The 17,863-nt window shown below is 48.7% G+C and overlaps 1 protein-coding gene across 1 annotated transcript in view; it reads right to left on the reverse strand.

The window, feature by feature from the left end:
- rnf123 (ring finger protein 123) overlaps positions 1 to 17,863 on the reverse strand; it is a 90,828-nt gene that overhangs the window by 14,030 nt on the left and 58,935 nt on the right. Inside the window, exons 36-37 of the mRNA XM_087841147.1 lie at positions 14,812 to 15,035; positions 7,098 to 7,192 (exon numbers count right to left, since the gene is read on the reverse strand). Of these exons, the coding sequence (XP_087697273.1) occupies positions 7,098 to 7,192; positions 14,812 to 15,035 (319 nt within the window). The remainder of the gene's footprint in view (positions 1 to 7,097; positions 7,193 to 14,811; positions 15,036 to 17,863) is intronic.

A 17,863-nucleotide genomic window follows, 5' to 3' on the forward strand; every position in this document is an offset into this window, starting at 1 on the left:
GTGCAACATCTCTAAAATTAGAAATATCCTGTCTCAGAGTGATGCTGAAAAACTAGTTCATGCATTTATTACTTCCAGGCTGGACGACTGTAATTCATTATTATCAGGAAGTCCTAAAAACTCCCTGAAAAGCCTTCAGCTAATCCAAAATGCTGCAGCAAGAGTCCTGACAGGGACTAGAAAGAGAGAGCAGATTTCTCCTGTTTTGGCTGACCACGAGCGTAACGAGGTAGTGGTGCCCGCTTTTTGAAAATTAAGTTCAAAGGTCACGTGTTCAAAAGCGTCAGCTTGCAGAGCGGCGCTCGCAGAGCGCTTTGCAGTGAATCAGAAGAGTCGACTCCCACTGAGCGAGAGCCGCTCCTCACTTAATTTCCTTTGGCTGCTCAGCTCTCACACAGTGGCTCAGCTACGCTCCAATCCCTCCATACTGTGGCCAATCACATGCGAGGATACAGGATAATATCATCATGTGAAAAACAGAGAGGGTGATGGACGCGACAGTCAAGTGGAGCGTGCGTCTGTCCTCTCAGTGAGAGAGACAGTGGACAGCGGTGAGGAGGGTCTACTGATGAGAGTCTCTGTCCCCAGTTTGTAACCACAGAAGAAGAACGTAGAGGTGAGGAAGAGGACACCTTTATGAAGGGTCCTTTGAAAAGTCTAATATCACGCGTCAGCGGTTCAGAAGCAGAACAATCGGGCTTTGACCTCGCCATCGATGAGCGCCTCATGCAAAGCGAAACACGCGGCGTCTCTGCTGGAAAGGTCAAAGTTCAGGCAGCTGGTGGCGCGTGAAGGAGGCGAGGAAACGTGAAAATAAATTCCTGTGAGCAGAATATGAAATCCTTGTTATTCCTCTGACGCTGCTCCACCAATCAGGATCGGCGGTTGATCGGCGAGCTGGCTGACGTGTAAATATAAACGCAGACAGGATGTCAGGCTGATCGTTAGCTGAAACAAATGTCAGCCTCTGACTTCATGACAGCTTCACGACCCCGTTTCTCACAAAGAGGCGTCCTCACCAAACCTTATTTAACCCGGGACTCCAGAGACCCTGAAAGACGGTCATCGCGCTCTGAACCAGCTCCACACACAAACACCAGGATGTGCTGTTGTTTGTTGTTGTTAAATTATAATGCACTGATCATCAACATTTTAAATAAAGTTTCCTACAAAGCTCAAGTACAGACACAGACTTCCTGTTTAAAGTCTTATTTTACTTTGAAAGGAGGCGATCGTCTCAGAGTCACGATGAAAGCTCGTCTGCAGTCGGTGAAAACACAGAAACCACAAGAAGATTTTAGCTTATTTCACCTCCTTTATTCAAACTGAAGCACTGCAAACTACTCCATTACATTACTAAGAGTCCTCAGTGCAGCTCTGCTGTACATAAACATGATGGAGTCCATCAAAGTGTCTCATTCTTCACTGTTTGAAGATAACTTGGTGATAAACACAGGATGAAGAAAGCACCGTAAACACTGTTCATGTCGCTCATCGCTCACCGGGCTGCCCTCTGGTGGTGCTTTTGAGCAGTGCACTGTAATACACGACCTGTTAAAACTGCAACAACACTTTAACACAGAGAAAACACGGTTCCTCTGAACTGTAGACGAGTTTGGTTTCCCTGCAGCTTCAGTCAGCCCGGCTGTTCGCTTCCTTTACGTTTGCATACGTACGATAACGTAGTTAGCATGAAAGGCTACAAACCGTCACATATAAGTTAGTTTTACTGGTATTTGCTTTCTTTAGGGCGTCACTGGTTGCATTTGTCAGCATCAGCCTTTCAAAAACAATAATGTAACACAATCATGTGACTCACAGTCAGGTGGAAACTGGTCCTGACCACCATGATCAAACTGGTCAAACTGGTCAAGATTCAAACTGAACACGTTCAGCTCTGGATTTTACTCACTGGCTTATTTTAGTCTTCAGTGTTTTTTAGGTGTGAGTCACAGTTCAGGGCGACGACCTGACAGACGAACATCCAACACCATAATCACGCTGTGACCACGAAACCAACCAGGCGGGACATTGAGTCCAACCCTGAGCAGCTCTCAGCTGTAAAACACTGCAGATTTAACACACACACACACACACACACACACACACACACAGACACACACACACACACACACACACACACACACACACACACACACACACACACACACACGCACTCCATTCAGAGGATAATCACTGGAGCTTTAACACCGTCTCTATGGAGCTGGTTGCCCTGACATCCTGTGTGCTGTCCTGGCAAACATCAGCAAACACAGAGAAAGCAGTAAGAGTGTGTGTGTGTGTGTGTCTGTGTGCGAGCTTTAACGATCGATGGACAGCAGCAGCTAACCGCCCTGACAGCTTTTCAAACAGCCTGATGATTTAATCTCACACGGGCAGCTGAAAGTGGCGTCTGCAGTGGCGTCTGCAGGCTGTGCCGGGTCAGGCGCGTTTCTGCGACTTTCTGAAACCTGGAAAGTCAGCATCCATTATGACACGTGGCAAAGTTTCCACTGCCATTAAAGACGAGAAGAAAAGAACGACCGCTGCTTCCAGCTGCAGAGATTTAGGTGTGAGTATCAGAGAGCCAGCAGCCGTGTGCCCGCCCACCTCTGTGGAAACTCCACTCAGACCAAATGTTTTATCTCACGTGTCGTAATAACGAGAATAATGTCTCAGCGACTGATTTTCCACCTGAGGTGAAGTAAAAACTCCAGACGTGATGAATCTGCTGCAGACGCTTCAAAGTGTCAGGACGTCGGCTGACTGGTGCTTCGCTCGTTTCCTGTCTTACAGACTGAAAGTCACAGAAAAACGATCATCCACGAAGGTTTGACCTTTGACCTAATAACTACCTGCATCGCCACGGAGATAAGCACCATATTCCACAGACGTAACTCTTCGTGAGGAGGTTGCAGAGGTGGTGCTGGGACAGGCCCGCCCTCCCTGCACCTCGGTCATCCTGCTCGATAAGCTGTGACGGGAATAAATTCCTGCAGGATTTCACAGTTTTATTTCTCTAGCGCCAAATCAGTCGCCTCAAAGTGCTTCATATTATAAAGACCCAACAGAGAAACCAACAATCAGATGACTGCGTAAGAGCAAGCACGTAGGCGAAGGAAAAAGCGCTCGCAGACCCAGGCTCAGGGAGGGGCGGGGCCATCTGAGAGAGCGGTGCGTGAATAGAGGAAGGCAGGACAAGGTGGCAGAGAGCCCAGCTATGCAGTTAACACGGGTCTAACACACTTTGGCTTGAAACAGACTCGAGGACTGAAAATGTCCAAAGCTTTGAAACACCTGCGTGAAACCTGCACAAAGAAAAAGTCTTCTTGTGCAAAACAGAGAAATGAGTTTGAAGAAATCTACATGAGAAGATTAAGTTTCCACAAACACAATAAAACTACCAGAGTCAGACCTCCACAGCTGGTTCGGGTCTACGAGGAAGCCTGGGGGCTACACGATCTTTCTGTTTTGGTGCTTCTCAGTGTGACGGCGAATGACAACAGGCCTCAGCTGTGATCAGGCAGCAAACAGTGTTTTTGAAGAAAGCGCCACTGTGTGAAAGGGGCGTGTTTAGTGGAAAGTAGCCCCGCCCCACAGAAGGAGGCGGAGACCCAGCGGCCGTACCTGTACAGAGGTGCTCGTGCTGATAAACCGAGCGGCTGCGTCACAGACGCGGGAACTGTTTGCAGATGAACAACTTTCGATGGACGCTTTTCTGTGTTCGTGCGTTTAGTCCTCAGCGAGTAACTGGAAGCTGCCTCGCTCCCACTGTTCCCAGAATAAGCTTCAAACATCCTGCAAAGTCTTTAAAAATAGAAGAGCTCGTAGTTCTAATAAATGTTTAAAGATCATACAAAGTTGTGGTTACATAAATCTCTAAAAGGTTTTTCTGGGTGAAGCGCTGACATCCCGAATTTCTCAGAAACATTCGGTGTAAAACGCTTCGGTTACTTCGTGTCTGGCTCGAGCGTGACCTGTTTAACAGGAAATGATGCGGCACATAGAAACCAAACAGCAGCGGTTTGTAGCCTCGCTCCACAACAAGCGATGGTCTGCCCGGAGACCCTCTGCTGTTGAAGCGTCAGAGTTTTCACACAGTCTCCCTTTGCCACCCCGAGCCTCTTGTGCCTCTGGCTCGTCCACGTGGCAGCTTCTTCTTTCTACGTCGGCGCTCTCTCAGATGTAAAACTGGCTTCGCCGTGGAAGCTTCGTGGCAGGTTTGAGTCTCGGTTATTCCTCCATTGTTGCTGAACATCCAAACCAATTTCCTCTCGTCACGATGTGACGGCACATCTGGATAAACTCACGTACAGCTGTTTGAAACGATGTCTCTGCAGACACGTTCCCAGCTCCTGTAAACCTACAGCTTTGATCCTTAGACTTTCCCACTGTTCCAAGTATCGGTCAGTCCGATGAATGCTGCCAAACAAATCCTTTTTGTGCCGTGAAGAGGACGTTTCAGCAGTCATCACCCCCCATAACAGACCTCGTGCAGTGCAAACACTGCAGCACCTTATTAAAGCGTCGTAGGGAAAAACAAACAATGTCAAGCTTGTTTTGTAAAGTCGCTGTACGATCACCCTGGAAACAACAATTAAAGCTGACGTTCATGCTGATGAGTGTAGATAAACATCTGGGCACAGCTGTATATTCACAGTGTTTAGCCTCGTCTGCCAGAGCGAGCTGGGTTTGTAAATGATGTGTGTGTGTGATCAGATATCATCTGAAGTTCTCAGGTGTGTGTTGGGAGACGAGCACTTCTCGAGGCTTTGTGTCAAAAACACGATGCAGCTTGAAACCACTTAACATTTGTCGGCGTGTCTGGACTTCCCAAACAAGCAGCGTAACTTCACATTAGCAGAAGTCGTTTCCTACAGCTGAGCGAGAGCAGAGCCATTAGTGGGTTTGTGGAAATCCACCTCAGGCGGCACTTAAACTCTTTCTCTTCCACCCTTCACGTCCTCGCTGTCGTTGACTGAACGCCGTGCTTTCATTACCAGCTTCTAATAATATTTTGGCTCTTATTTCATTTCCGGTTCTCTGAGCATGACTTTGCAGGAAAGTGATTTACACGCAGCGCTTCTCCTGCTTTATCAATAATAAATCCTCCACTTCAGCCGGCCGAGCTCTGCGGTGGAGACAACGGGGAGAGTCGAGGATCGGGTTTCTCCGCGGAGACGGCGAGCAGGACGAACAGACACCTCGCAGGAAATGGCTCTCTCTCACAATCGCCTTTTTCCAAACTTTAACTTTTTAATCTGCTACGGTCGGGTCAGCTTCTCACTTATTAATTACAGACTAATTATATATTGATCAGTGATTGTTGTGTTCAGGTTTACTTTAGTCCTCACACAGGCAGCGGCGTTTTCCTGTGAGCGCACAATCAGCCTCAGCAGGTTTAAAGCAGCAGCTATAAATAGATACCAACGTCTCAAACACAACGTCTCTAACACAACGTCTCAAACACAACGTCTCTAACACAACGTCTCAAACACAACGTCTCTAACACAACGTCTCTACCTCTAACAGTTTACTGCAGAGCGTGCACGAACCAGCAGCAATAAACAGACACTGAACCCCGAGTTCCTCCTAACGTCCATGTGTGTGTGTTAGACAGCACTTAGGCATAGATGGAAGCTGTGTGAGTGGGTGGTGCAGCAGAAAGTGCTTTGAGTGCTCAGGCTGAGTGTGAAGGCGCTGTAAAAGAACGAGCCCATGCATTTGCCAGAACTCCACCTTAATAGCAACAGAAGAAGAAGAAGCTGCTTCGTGGTGCCGCCGCTGTCAGCAGCTCCACATTGGACAGAATTCACTTCCTGAACGAGTAAATCCTTTTTAGAGTTTTTTAGGGGCGTGGCCTCTGTGACTGACAGGTGGATGGTGGCCCAGGCGGCTGTAGCTGCTAGCTGTCTGCTAGCTTCACCTGAACTGCACTGTGTGTGCGGTGTTGGCGCATTTTTAATGAATCATGTGACCAATAATAGGGGTGCTAGAGCAGGGTGATATGACCAAAAATATTTATCACGATATACGTTTGAAAATTTGCGATAACGATATAACTGACGATGTAATTGACACGAGACAAAATACTTTACAACTCCACAACTTTATTAGTGCAAAAAACAAACAAACATCAATGTATTTTCACTTAAACAAGCAGCTGTTTTTATCTGCATTAAAGTTGTATAAAAATGTAACAGTGCAAATGCAAATTCCTGTCTGACAGTTTAACCAAAAGGCATTTCCAGTGGAAACTGGCCGACATATCCTCAGCATAACCATGTATAATATCCACAACACTTAAAAAGAGGTCATACACACACAATACGGTAATATTATGTTGAAGCACAGTACGTATCACTCCGCGAGGCTCCGCCTACGATAGCCGTAATGCTCCGACAATCCATCAAGCGGTGCGGCTTCGTAGCTCAGCAAAGTCGTACTGAAACATCTGACAGATGTTCGAGCGCCGTGCACATAAAATCGTCTCGAGGTCAGTAAACACAACCAGAGTTCATACATAAGGCACACGGGATTATAAGGGGCTCTGTCGACTTTCAGAAAAATCAAAGGATGATTTTAAGTGCGCCGTATTTTCCAAACAACACGGTAATAACGACGGCCCGCTAGCATGCGCTACCAAAAATAGTGCTTTGTTGTGTATCTGACGAAAGCTAAACCAGTTCCACACCAGTGAAGCTGCAGCATTTTTACAAACCAGTTCAGGTTCATCGTTTCATTTAACGATCCACTTTCACTCTTCTTATTCTGCGTCGCTGCCATGCTTTTTCCACCATGTGCGTATGTAAACAAAGGCACTGCGCATGCGTGTTTTACTCATATTCTATCTCCATGTTTCATTTTCTTATCATTGCCCAACATTACACTGTGAACGGTATGATATGGCCCCGCCCTCATGGCTGCTGTCTCATATCAGCAGGTACCTGAGCCTGTGTGAGGCTCTCGTGAAGTCTGTAGATGCAGAACCAGAACCAGGTCTGTGAGCGACGGGTCACATCGCCACGTCCATGTTTTTACATTGGTGTACTTACAGGTGTGACAGGTGCAGGTGTGACAGGTGCAGGTGTACTTACAGCGGTGCTGGCTGCAGCCTGCTTGGACTCCTCGGTGAGAAAGGCCAACATCAGCTCCACCCTGTGCTTCTCCTCCTCACTGATGTAGTCGGTGTCTGTGGGGACACAAACAGGTGTTCATGGGCTGATCTGAGGATCTCTGCAGGGAAGGAGAGCTGATTGGATGTGGTGGAAACATCAGGAAACTAAACTGTGATGTCACAGGATCCAGAAGATCTACGTTAGTTTGTAAACATAGAGGTGACCTGTGCAGGTGTGATGCAGATCATTGAAGACATGAAACTAATGTCTGATTTTGCCTGAGCTCGCAGTGTCAAAGCTCCAAAACTTGCAGTTGAAGTACTTCCTGTAAGTCTGCGCTGAGGGCGGGACTCTCCGTCACCTCAGAAACAGCAGCAGCAGCAAGAGCCTGAAGCTGAGAGCCCGGCTGGTAACCACCGCGGGGAATCTCTGGGTTTGAGCACTTATTAAACCAGCTAACACAAACACACAAACAAAGCCGCCTCGCTCTGAACGTTTAGAGAACTCCCACCAACAAACTACCAAACCAATCACACGGCGTGTTTAATGAACACCAAGCAGGAAACGGCTGCGGGGACACTCGGCCGATCGCTGAGAGCCGAGCCGTCGTCCAGGCTCGTTTCTGCTGAGGATCATCACTGGTTTATGCAACTCACTCAGTTATGATTCAGAACGTCCGATTTTTGCCTCGGGCAGCCAGAAATATTCTGATCATCTATCAGCACATATCCATCAGAGCATCACACCAGAAGAACATGAAGCAGGTTTTTTATTGCAGAAAACCTTAAAATATTCTGCAGTCGATCAAAACCATGAATCAACAGCAGCATCGCCCACGCTGCTCAGACCGAGCCCTGCCATCAATAATGCTGATCAATGAGCTGCTTGGGTTTCCCTGGTGTCATGAATAATCCTGTGTGTGTGCAGGAAGTCAGAGCCAATCAAATACAACGTCACAAACGTGAAGCGTAGTTTGATCTTCTGCTGCTGGTTCAGTCAGTTTTGGTCAGAGTGACGAAGCTGCAGCATCAGAACGTGTGAGCTGCTTTCAGCGCGACGGCGTGCCCGTGCGATCCACGCTCTGCGTCCACGTGTTCGTCTCTCGTTTACTGTTTTAGCTGTTTGGTGGTTGTTGAAATAGTTTTGTGAGCTTTAAGCTGAGATTCTGATGTTTCTGCCAATAATAATCGATCCAGGACTTAATCGATCGATATCCTGTTATTCAGACTAAAATCGATCTGTTAAACCCACGCCTCGCTTCTGCTGTCGTCTGTGGCCTCAGGTAAGGGCGGGGCCACAGATCGATGGTAAATCATCAGCTTCTCTCCACCTGAATGGTTATCTATGCCCCGCCCCTGCAACAACAAGCTAATAGGCAAATCAGGAGGTTAATGAGCCAATCGTGCTGCAGATCCAGGACAGCTGGAGCTCTGCGGTTTCATCTTACCCTGCAAAGATGGACGCGAGTGCACTTAGTGGCTCGTTGTGGCTTCATGAACCCATGAAACATTTCTGAGCTGCAGTCAGACTGAACATGCTGAGCACAGCTTCTCCTTTAACTCCTGCCCTCCATTTATTCACCCCCCCACCCCACCCTCTCACTTTATGGCCTTCGATTTGCCCCCCCCGCCGAAATCAGATCCTGTTTCAGCTGAGGGCAGGCTGTGAGACTGGCTGCTTGGACGGCTGCCATGTTGATCTGCAGTGAAATGTTACAACCACTGATGTGTGCAGGACGCAGCAGGACGCAGCAGGACGCCACCAGAACCTGAGACACAGACGGAGTCTGCAGACTTATAAGACTGAAACCTGCAGTCAGCTGAGACTGAAGACGTCACCTGATGATGACGAAACGTTTCTCCCAGAAAACGCTGCGTCCAGATGACCAGAATCAACTTTGGAGATTTACTTTCCTGGATGATTGAGATGCATCAGGAGGTAAAGAGGTGGGTTTTCAAGAGGGACTTAAAAACAGGTGGTGACGAGGCCCGTCTAATCGAGGGAGATCTTCCCACAGTCTGGGAGCTGCTACAGCAAAAGCACGATCTCCTCTAAGTTTACCCACCCTGGGTACATGCAGGAGCAGCTGATCAGCTGACCTGAGAGCGGCTGTAGCAGCTCAGAGAGGAGACGGGGCGACGCCGCGGAGAGCGAAATGAATCCTGAAAGAAACGAGCAGCCAGTGAAGTGAAGCTCAAACTCAGTCTTCATCACACACACAGACACACAAAAACACACACACACACACACAAAAACACACACACAGACACACACACACACTGTTGTTGTTCTGCAGATTCTAATTGGCTGAATAAATCTGCAGCACGGCGTAAACAGTCTGATGTTAATGAGACGCACATCACCGACGCTGCGCTTTGCTCTCATCCATAAAACATCCAGAGATGAACGGCCTCCACCCAACAAACCCACAAAACAGAGTAGTCAGCTCCACCCACACAGCGTGGACCACAACTCACATTAACACACGTGAAACAAACACGTAACACACATGTGAGCACACACATGCTTTCAGGGAAAGTGTGTGTGTGTGTGGTGGGGGGAGGCTTGAAACACAAAGTTATGATCGATCAGAGGAAACGGGAGGAGGACAGGTGAGGACAGGAGAGGACAGGTGAGGACAGGAGAGGACAGGAGAGGACAGGTGAGGACAGGAGAGGACAGGTGAGGACAGGTGAGGACAGGTGAGGACAGGAGAGGACAGGAGAGGACAGGAGAGGACAGGTGAGGACAGGAGAGGACAGGAGAGGACAGGTGAGGACAGGTGAGGACAGGAGAGGACAGGTGAGGACAGGAGAGGACAGGAGAGGACAGGAGAGGACAGGTGTAACACATGGATCACGGAGCTGATGACATCTGGATGTGAGAGGATATTTCTCTGATCACCGAGTGTCCTGGCTCCTCCCACTATCTTGATCACCTCTGTAATCAAATTACATTGAAGCTGAATATTTATGTAGAGTAACTCAGTTCATCTACAGAACAAACAAGCAGTAAACGATGTTTATTCCAGCATGAGCACGTTTGTCGCTCCTGGTCTGTGGTTATGGTTGCTGCTGGTCTAACAGATATCTCTTTGTGACACACACACATCTGTATGATCACACCGCTTTATTAGGTACCTCTGCCGAGCTGCTACAGCAAATATCTGATAAAGCAGAGGCTGATTTGGGCCTGCAGACGGGACGACGCATCAGGGCGGAGGAAAAGCTGAAACAGGCGACTCTGAAAAGAGCAGCGAAGAAAACAGGATGAAGACGGAGAGGAGAAGCCACGGGACAGGCAGGAAGGATGCAGGATGGACGAGAGAAGATGGGCAGGGATGAAGGAAGAGTGACAGATGCCAAAATAACCTCAGCCTGAAGATGACGAGCGTTTCAGAGAGAACCAGCTGCACCTCATGAATCACAGCATCAGTGTGAGATGCAGCGGTGCTGAAACATCTGCACGGTGCAGCCAGCACCGAGAAGCTGCGAGCTCAGCGTCGATCGCCCACGCTGCTCAGACCGAGCCCTGCCATCAATAACGCTGATCAATGAGCTGCTTGGGTTTCCCTGGTGTCATCAATAATCCTGTGTGTGTGCAGGAGCTCATTCTTAAAACACACAGTACTGGTGTGTGCTGGGAACAGCACGGTGTGTGCTCTATCACGTTACCACAGATCATCGTGCACAGGTGCTCATCGTTAACCTGCTCAACAGATGAAGGTCAGCCGGCCGACCCAGCTCATCGTCATCATCACCTTCATCAACGTTTGACCAGTAAATCACGAGTAGCCCCGCCCTGCTTCCTGCTCTCTGTGACTCTGAGAGGACTAAAATGAACTTCCTGTTTTCACTGAGGTCAGAGCATCCAGAGGCTCATGTTGTCACAGACCTCCACAGTCACCTGGCAGGGTGAACATTACTCCTCTTAACCAGACAGACGAGCACATCGCAGCTGTCCACACAGCTCCTCCCTCCGCTGCATCGATGTCTTTGTCACCTCCTGTTTACCCTCGCATTCATTTCACCGCCGTCTGTTTGCTCTGCGTGTTCGCTCTGCGCCTCTGTCACGACAGGAGCTTACAGGTGCTTCAGGGCACTGAGCTCCCCGGGAGCAGAGACTCTGCTTGTTCAGGTGTTCAGCAGGTGTGTGATGAACTGCTCATTGTCTGTCACAGGGTGAACCGGCACGTCCACGCCCACTCTGAGCTGCTGCTCACGGTTTAAAAACACAGGAGTATAAAACTGGAGTTTAAAAACACAGTTAAAATAAAATTCACCACCTCCACTCAGCCTGGCAGGGCCTCAACACCATGGCCTCTGTGAATGCTGTGGTCACCACCTCCAGATCCAGGTGGAGGGCAGCAACCCCTCCTCCCTCCCTGATGACCTCAACACTTTCTACACCAGGTTTGAGACGGACAACATGGCCCAGCTTGAGGAGTCCAGATCCTCACCTGGCAGCTTCACCTTCAGCTCTGAGGAGGTGGTGAGAGCCCTCAGGAGGAGCAGGGAGAGGAGCTCACCCGGCCCTGACAACATCAGCAGTCGAGCTCTGAGGCACTGTGCAGGGCACAGGAAGTGTGTTCGGACTCTATTTCAACACTCAGTCGACAGCCATACCGTCCCACAGCTGTGGAAACACTCCACAGTCATCCTCATCCCCAAAAGAAACAACACAAAGTCTCTGAATGATCTTCGTCCTGTGGCCCTCACCTCCCTGGTGATGAAGGCCATGGAGAAGATCATAAAACAGCACATCGTAAGAGCAACTGACCCCCTGATGGATCCTCCAGTTTGCTTACCGTGCACGCAGAGGTGTTGATGACGCAAAACTCTTTACAGCTCCTCAGTGTGCCACAATGATGTTTGTGGACTGCATCCACAAACATCTGGAGCTCCCTGACTCCTCCACCAGACTTCTGTTTGCTGATTTCTCATCAGCGTTCAACACTCTGCAGCCTCACATCCTGCCCACTAAACTTTCCTCCCGATTTCACCTGATGATCAGCTCCAAACTTAACGTGAGCAACACCAAAGAGATGGTGGTGACCTTCTCCAGTAGGCAGAGGGATCTGGCTGCTTCAGTCACCACCATCCACGGGAAGCCAGTGGAGGTAGCTGAGGAGCACAAACACCTGAGAACCATCTTTGACAAACACAGAGGAGATTCTCAGGAGGTGCCACCAACAGCTACACCTCCTTAGGAAACTCCTTTGGAGTCAGCACACCCGTCATGATGACTTTTTCCTACGCCTTCCTGGAAAGCATCATGACCTCCATCAGCTGCTGGTTCCCCATCCTCAGCCTTCATACAGGAACAGACTGCAGCACACTGCATCAGTGTCTGGCTCAGGTTTTCAGCAACAGGCCTCAGACAGGCAGCCAAAATCATCAACGACCCCTCTCACATTCTTCACCACGCATTTCAATGGCTGCCCTCTGGGCGACGCCTGTGCTGCATTTCCTGCAGGACTGAGAGGAGGAGGAGCGCCACCTTTGTCCCCAAAGCAGCTTTTTAACTCCAGCCGATGAGACCAGAATCATAAACTACTCTCTTCTTATACAACCGACACTTTTAGTCACTTACAGTTATTTATTCATCTTTCAGTCGCTTTAATTTTAAAACTGTAATTTTAAAACTTTTATTTTAAAATTTTAAAACAGGTTATTCCAGAATATTCCAGAATATTTCAGGTTATTCCAGAATATTTCAGGTTATTCCAGAATATTTCAGGTTATTCCAGAATATTCCAGAATATTTCAGGTTATTCCAGAATATTTCAGGTTATTCCAGAAAATTTCAGGTTATTCCAGAATATTTCAGGTTATTCCAGAATATTCCAGAATATTTCAGGTTATTCCAGAATATTTCAGGTTATTCCAGAATATTCCAGAATATTCCAGGTTATTCCAGAATATTCCAGAATATTTCAGGTTATTTCAGGTTATTCCAGAATATTCCAGAATATTTCAGGTTATTCCAGAATATTCCAGAATATTTCAGGTTATTCTAAAATATTTCAGGTTATTCCAGAATATTTCAGGTTATTCCAGAATATTCCAGAATATTTCAGGTTATTCCAGAATATTTCAGGTTATTCCAGAATATTTCAGAATATTCCAGAATATTTCAGAACATTCCAGAATATTTCAGAATATTCCAGAATATTTCAGAATATTCCAGAATATTCCAGGTTATTCCAGAATATTCCAGAATATTTCAGGTTATTCCAGAATCAGGTTATGGGAGCTCAGTAAGGCGCGGCATCGTTTTGATGTTTTCTGGCTACAATAATCTCGGGACAGATATTTAATTTTGACACCTCCCTTCCAGGCACATATCCTCTACATGATGACACACATCGTGGTCATGGAAACTGTCTGCATTGCCGTGGCAACGGATAAGGATGTCACAACGACTGGGCCATCCCCTGTGGTGAGCTCCACTATAAGGCCACAGGCTTTTTCTGCGACTGCATGTCAGGAGGTGGGTGATGTTACCAGAGTCACACGCGATTCAGTGACGACAGCGAAACGCCGCCTTCACGTACGCGTTGCAGGTTCCAGCGCCAGTGCGCCTCCAGTTCTCAGGCTGTCAGCTTCAGACTTCACCCTCTGAGCAGCTCTGCAGACCGCCACAGCAGGTCTCGCTGCCATCTTTAAAGCTTCCCCTCCTGCTGCTCTCCTGTCTCTGCCCTGCAGCACCCTGTCCCTCACTAACAGCACAAAGTGTTATCAGTTATCAGCTGTAATCCAACATCACAGCAAACAGCCCGAAGGCCGGCGAGTCGGAGCGCTGCACTTCGAGCAAAGCAAAGCTGAAACATGAAGCGTGGCAGCGAGAGGCAGTGTTTGTCCTCTGAGCTGCACTCACAGCTCTGTGATCATGACAGAAGCCACTGCAGCACAAACACAATTACTCTGAGGTCCAAATAACATTACAGGCTTGTTTCCAAAGCACATGCTCGGCGCAGCTGATTCAGTCTGAAAGCACCAACCAAACATCGTGTTTCGCCCTCCGAGTAACGAGACTCCAGCACAAGAAAAGCTGCCGCTGCAGCCCGATCTCAATCACAGACGAGCAGAGAGCTAAACGCCTCTGCGGCCTGCTCCACACTCAGAACCAGAAACCAGGATCTCACATCACTGTGAAGACAAACACACTGATTCAGGGAGGCCTCCACCTCCGACCACATCAGAGGCACCAGCTCCGCCTGATCACGCTGCTGGCATCAGCGTGTTTACACTCACTCCAATACTCCACCTGTTATTGTGAATATTACAGCAGCAGGCAGACAGCAAAGCAAGACGCTCGCATTCACACGTGTGGGAGGTGCCCATTCACACACACACACACACACACACACACACACACGGCGGATATTCATATCTTGTGGGGATCTAGTTGACATAACCCTTTCGCTGGCTGCTCACCCTGACCATAATCCTGACAGCAAAACCACATTATTTACTGCATGCACACGTTTGTTTGGTCTGAAGCTGTCCTGTACATGTAGCTCTACCCACAATGCACCCTGACAGCTGGGTCGCAGGCTGGAGTGCGTCTCATAGAGATGACAGGAGTGTGTGACATCACTTCCTACTAAGCACAAATCTGCAGCTACCACCGGTCACATTTCCCCCACCTTGGTAACCACGCCCACCAAAGCCACCTGTGATCTACTCACATGCGTGCAGAGAGAAGTGTTTGCGCTCCGAGGATCCCGAGTTTCCAGCGGCCGACGGGAGCGGGGCGGCCACGGACGACCCCAGAGAGCCCACCGCAGGACGCACGCTGGAGGCCACGGCTGCCGAGGAGCTGGATGACTCGCCTCCTTCTCCCAGGAGGTGCTGGATGGAGTGGAGCTGGAAGCAGGGGTCGGACAGCAGGACGGAGGCGGCTCGGGATACCCTGAGAGGAGAGAGAGCACGGCTGAGGTCAGACCTGCGGCTGTGAACACACACACACTTATACAGACACACACATTACATAACAGTGAGCACACCTGTGCACAGGTGTGTGTGTGTGTGTTAGTGAGTTCCTCACAGTGTTACTGGAGGCCAAGGTAATGCCATCCAGAGTAAGAATCTGCTTAGATACCATATTTCTAAGATTTTCAGGGCCGAGTACAATAACCTCAGTTTGATCTGAATGAAGAAGCAGAAAGTTAGCGGCCATCCAGGTCTTTATGTCTTTATTCCTGCAGTTTAACTCATTGGTGTGTTATCTGGCGCCAAGCTTTTAAAGTGAAAAACAAAGAAGCGGTCACTTCCCCTCTCGCTCGTTGCTCAGCGGTGAGCAAACTGGGTCCCTCGCAGGGTGATCTCTGAGGGAAGCATGGTGACATTTTCCTGTAAAACCTCCCCTGACCTTATCTTTTCAGCCTCTCGACACGCCCCCCCTCCACGGTCCTGTAGGCCGCCGTCATCCACACGACTGAGTCACAGAGCTCAGCTGGAAATGTCACCGGCTGTGTTTCGAGTCCATCGTGTTCCCTCGTTAATAATAAACCAGCAAAGGGCAGCGTGTTCAGAGCCATGGCACTAACGATGCACGGAGCACATGAACGGGAACGCCGTGGAAACGGGACGTCTGGGAGGGTCAGGAGAAGCGCCGAGTCAGCGATGACCTCACACCGTTGACTTCAGCCTCAGCTTCACCTCTAATACATCCTTCAGCAGCTTCAGTATAGATGAAGAAACACTACATCAGTAGTCACATGTCACAGTCTAACCAATGACAGCAGTGCGTGGTAGAGAACGCCGTGTTCTACCTGCTGCTGGACTTTAAGTTTTTATTGTGTGGAGCTGCTTCAGTCGGACGTTTCAGGACGTCCAGCAGGGTAGGAGCAGGGTCAGAGGTCAGAGGTCAGCTTCAGCTCTTCAAGGGCTCGTGTTCATGTTAACCTTGGGCTGAGATCAGCTTGTGTCCTCCTGCAGGGCGGGGCAACGACAGCAGAAAGGCAGGCCGCACGCCACCCGGAGACGCCGGGCTCAGACGTCTGTGTGTGTGTGTCTGCATGCTGCATGTGTGTGTGTCTGCATGCTGCATGTGTGTGTGTCTGTGTGTGTGTGTGTGTGCGATGTTAATCCTGTGACAGCAGATCCTATGGGCTCAAAATGTGGTCAGAAATATCTTCTACTTGTAAATCAGGTTTTGTGTGTGGACTTAGCCAAAAAAAACGCTGCAAGTTACCAGTATGAATTTTGACCCCATTTTTCTTCCTTTCATCTGATTGGTCAATGTCATGTCAATCACAAATGTAACAATCCAATCAGAGAACAGATGGGTTTGGCTGTCAGAGGGGAGCTTTTTTTGAACTGCAGGTCCTTGAAGGGTAATACAGTTTGAAGCTGGAGGATCTCTGTGTAAATATCTGATAGCAGCGAGGTCCCCTAACTTTCAGCAGCTGTTGAAAGGATAAAGTTATATCAGTGGTTAGAAACACCATTATTACTTTAGGATTAGTTTAACACAAAGTCAGGGCTGACCCGGGACCATTGCTGTGAGTCACAGTGCGCAGCATAAAGGTCCTTTCACATTGGACGCAGGATGTGCTGCTAATGCTAACTGCTAACTAAAAGCAAAGGATCCAGAGTTTGTTGCTGGCTGCTGAGCTCTGTGTGCAGCAGCTCTACCTGCACTAGATGCACCTGCTCCTTGTCGTTTCTGTCTCTGACTTTATGTCCTCAAGAATTTCTGTTTTCTTTGCTAGTTCTTCAAATGTTCAATAAAAACATGTATGCTAATTCATAACGAAGAAAGCTTTGTGATGAAGACTCATTTTCAAAACACTGCCCGCCCCCACCCCGCGGTCCGCAGCGCTGTTGAAAAGGCTGTGGAAGTCCCTGTATTAAACACGTCGACCTGTGACACAAAAATCACCAAACTCAGACGACCACAGACTGTTTTCCTTCGTGGTGATGAAGGAAGACGCTGGGTTGGCATGTAAAAGGGCATTTATTCAAAGACCTGCAGTTCAAAAAAAGCGCCCCTCCGACATCTGTTCTCTGATTGGATTGTTACATTTGTGATTGACATGACATTGACCAATCAGATGAAAGGAAGAAAAATGGGGTCAAAATTTGTACTTGTAACTTGCAGGTCCACACAATTCTTTTTTACACACACAAAACTGATTTACAAGTACAAAATATTTCTGACCACATTTTGAGCCCATAGGATCAGCATAAAACACACTGTGACTGACAGGGGAAAAAGACAGGGGAGAACACACACACACACACGTGCACGCACACACGTGCACGCACGCACGCACACACACTCACGTGCACACACACACACACACGTGCACGCACACACGTGCACGCACGCACGCACACACACACACACACACGGCTGAGAACAACCCGGAGGAGATGGAGTTCACAGAGGGAGGAGCCACAAAGTATTCATGGTGTCATAGATTGAAATGCTGGAGCCCCGCCTCCTCCTGATCGTCACACAAACCATGAACAAAGTATCATTTTTGTTGACTCTGAGTAAAATCACAGGAGCATTCATGTCACTGCTCCTCACGCTCCTCCGAGGAAACACACGGCGCCTCCGAGAGAGGAGCGAGGAGGAGGGAGGAGACGGGAACAAAAAGAGACGGAAAGCAGCAGAGCAGCAAAAACAGAGGAGGAGGAGAAGGAGGAGGAGCAGGGGGAGAGAGAGAGGGTTAATCCAGAGTGGAGGAGGAGGAGAGGTGGAGCTGGGAAAGCACCAGAAGCGGCAGA

The sequence above is a fragment of the Neolamprologus brichardi genome, chromosome 5 (assembly GCF_056152115.1).
Source record: "Neolamprologus brichardi isolate AB-2024 chromosome 5, ASM5615211v1, whole genome shotgun sequence".
Lineage (NCBI taxonomy): Eukaryota > Metazoa > Chordata > Actinopteri > Cichliformes > Cichlidae > Neolamprologus > Neolamprologus brichardi.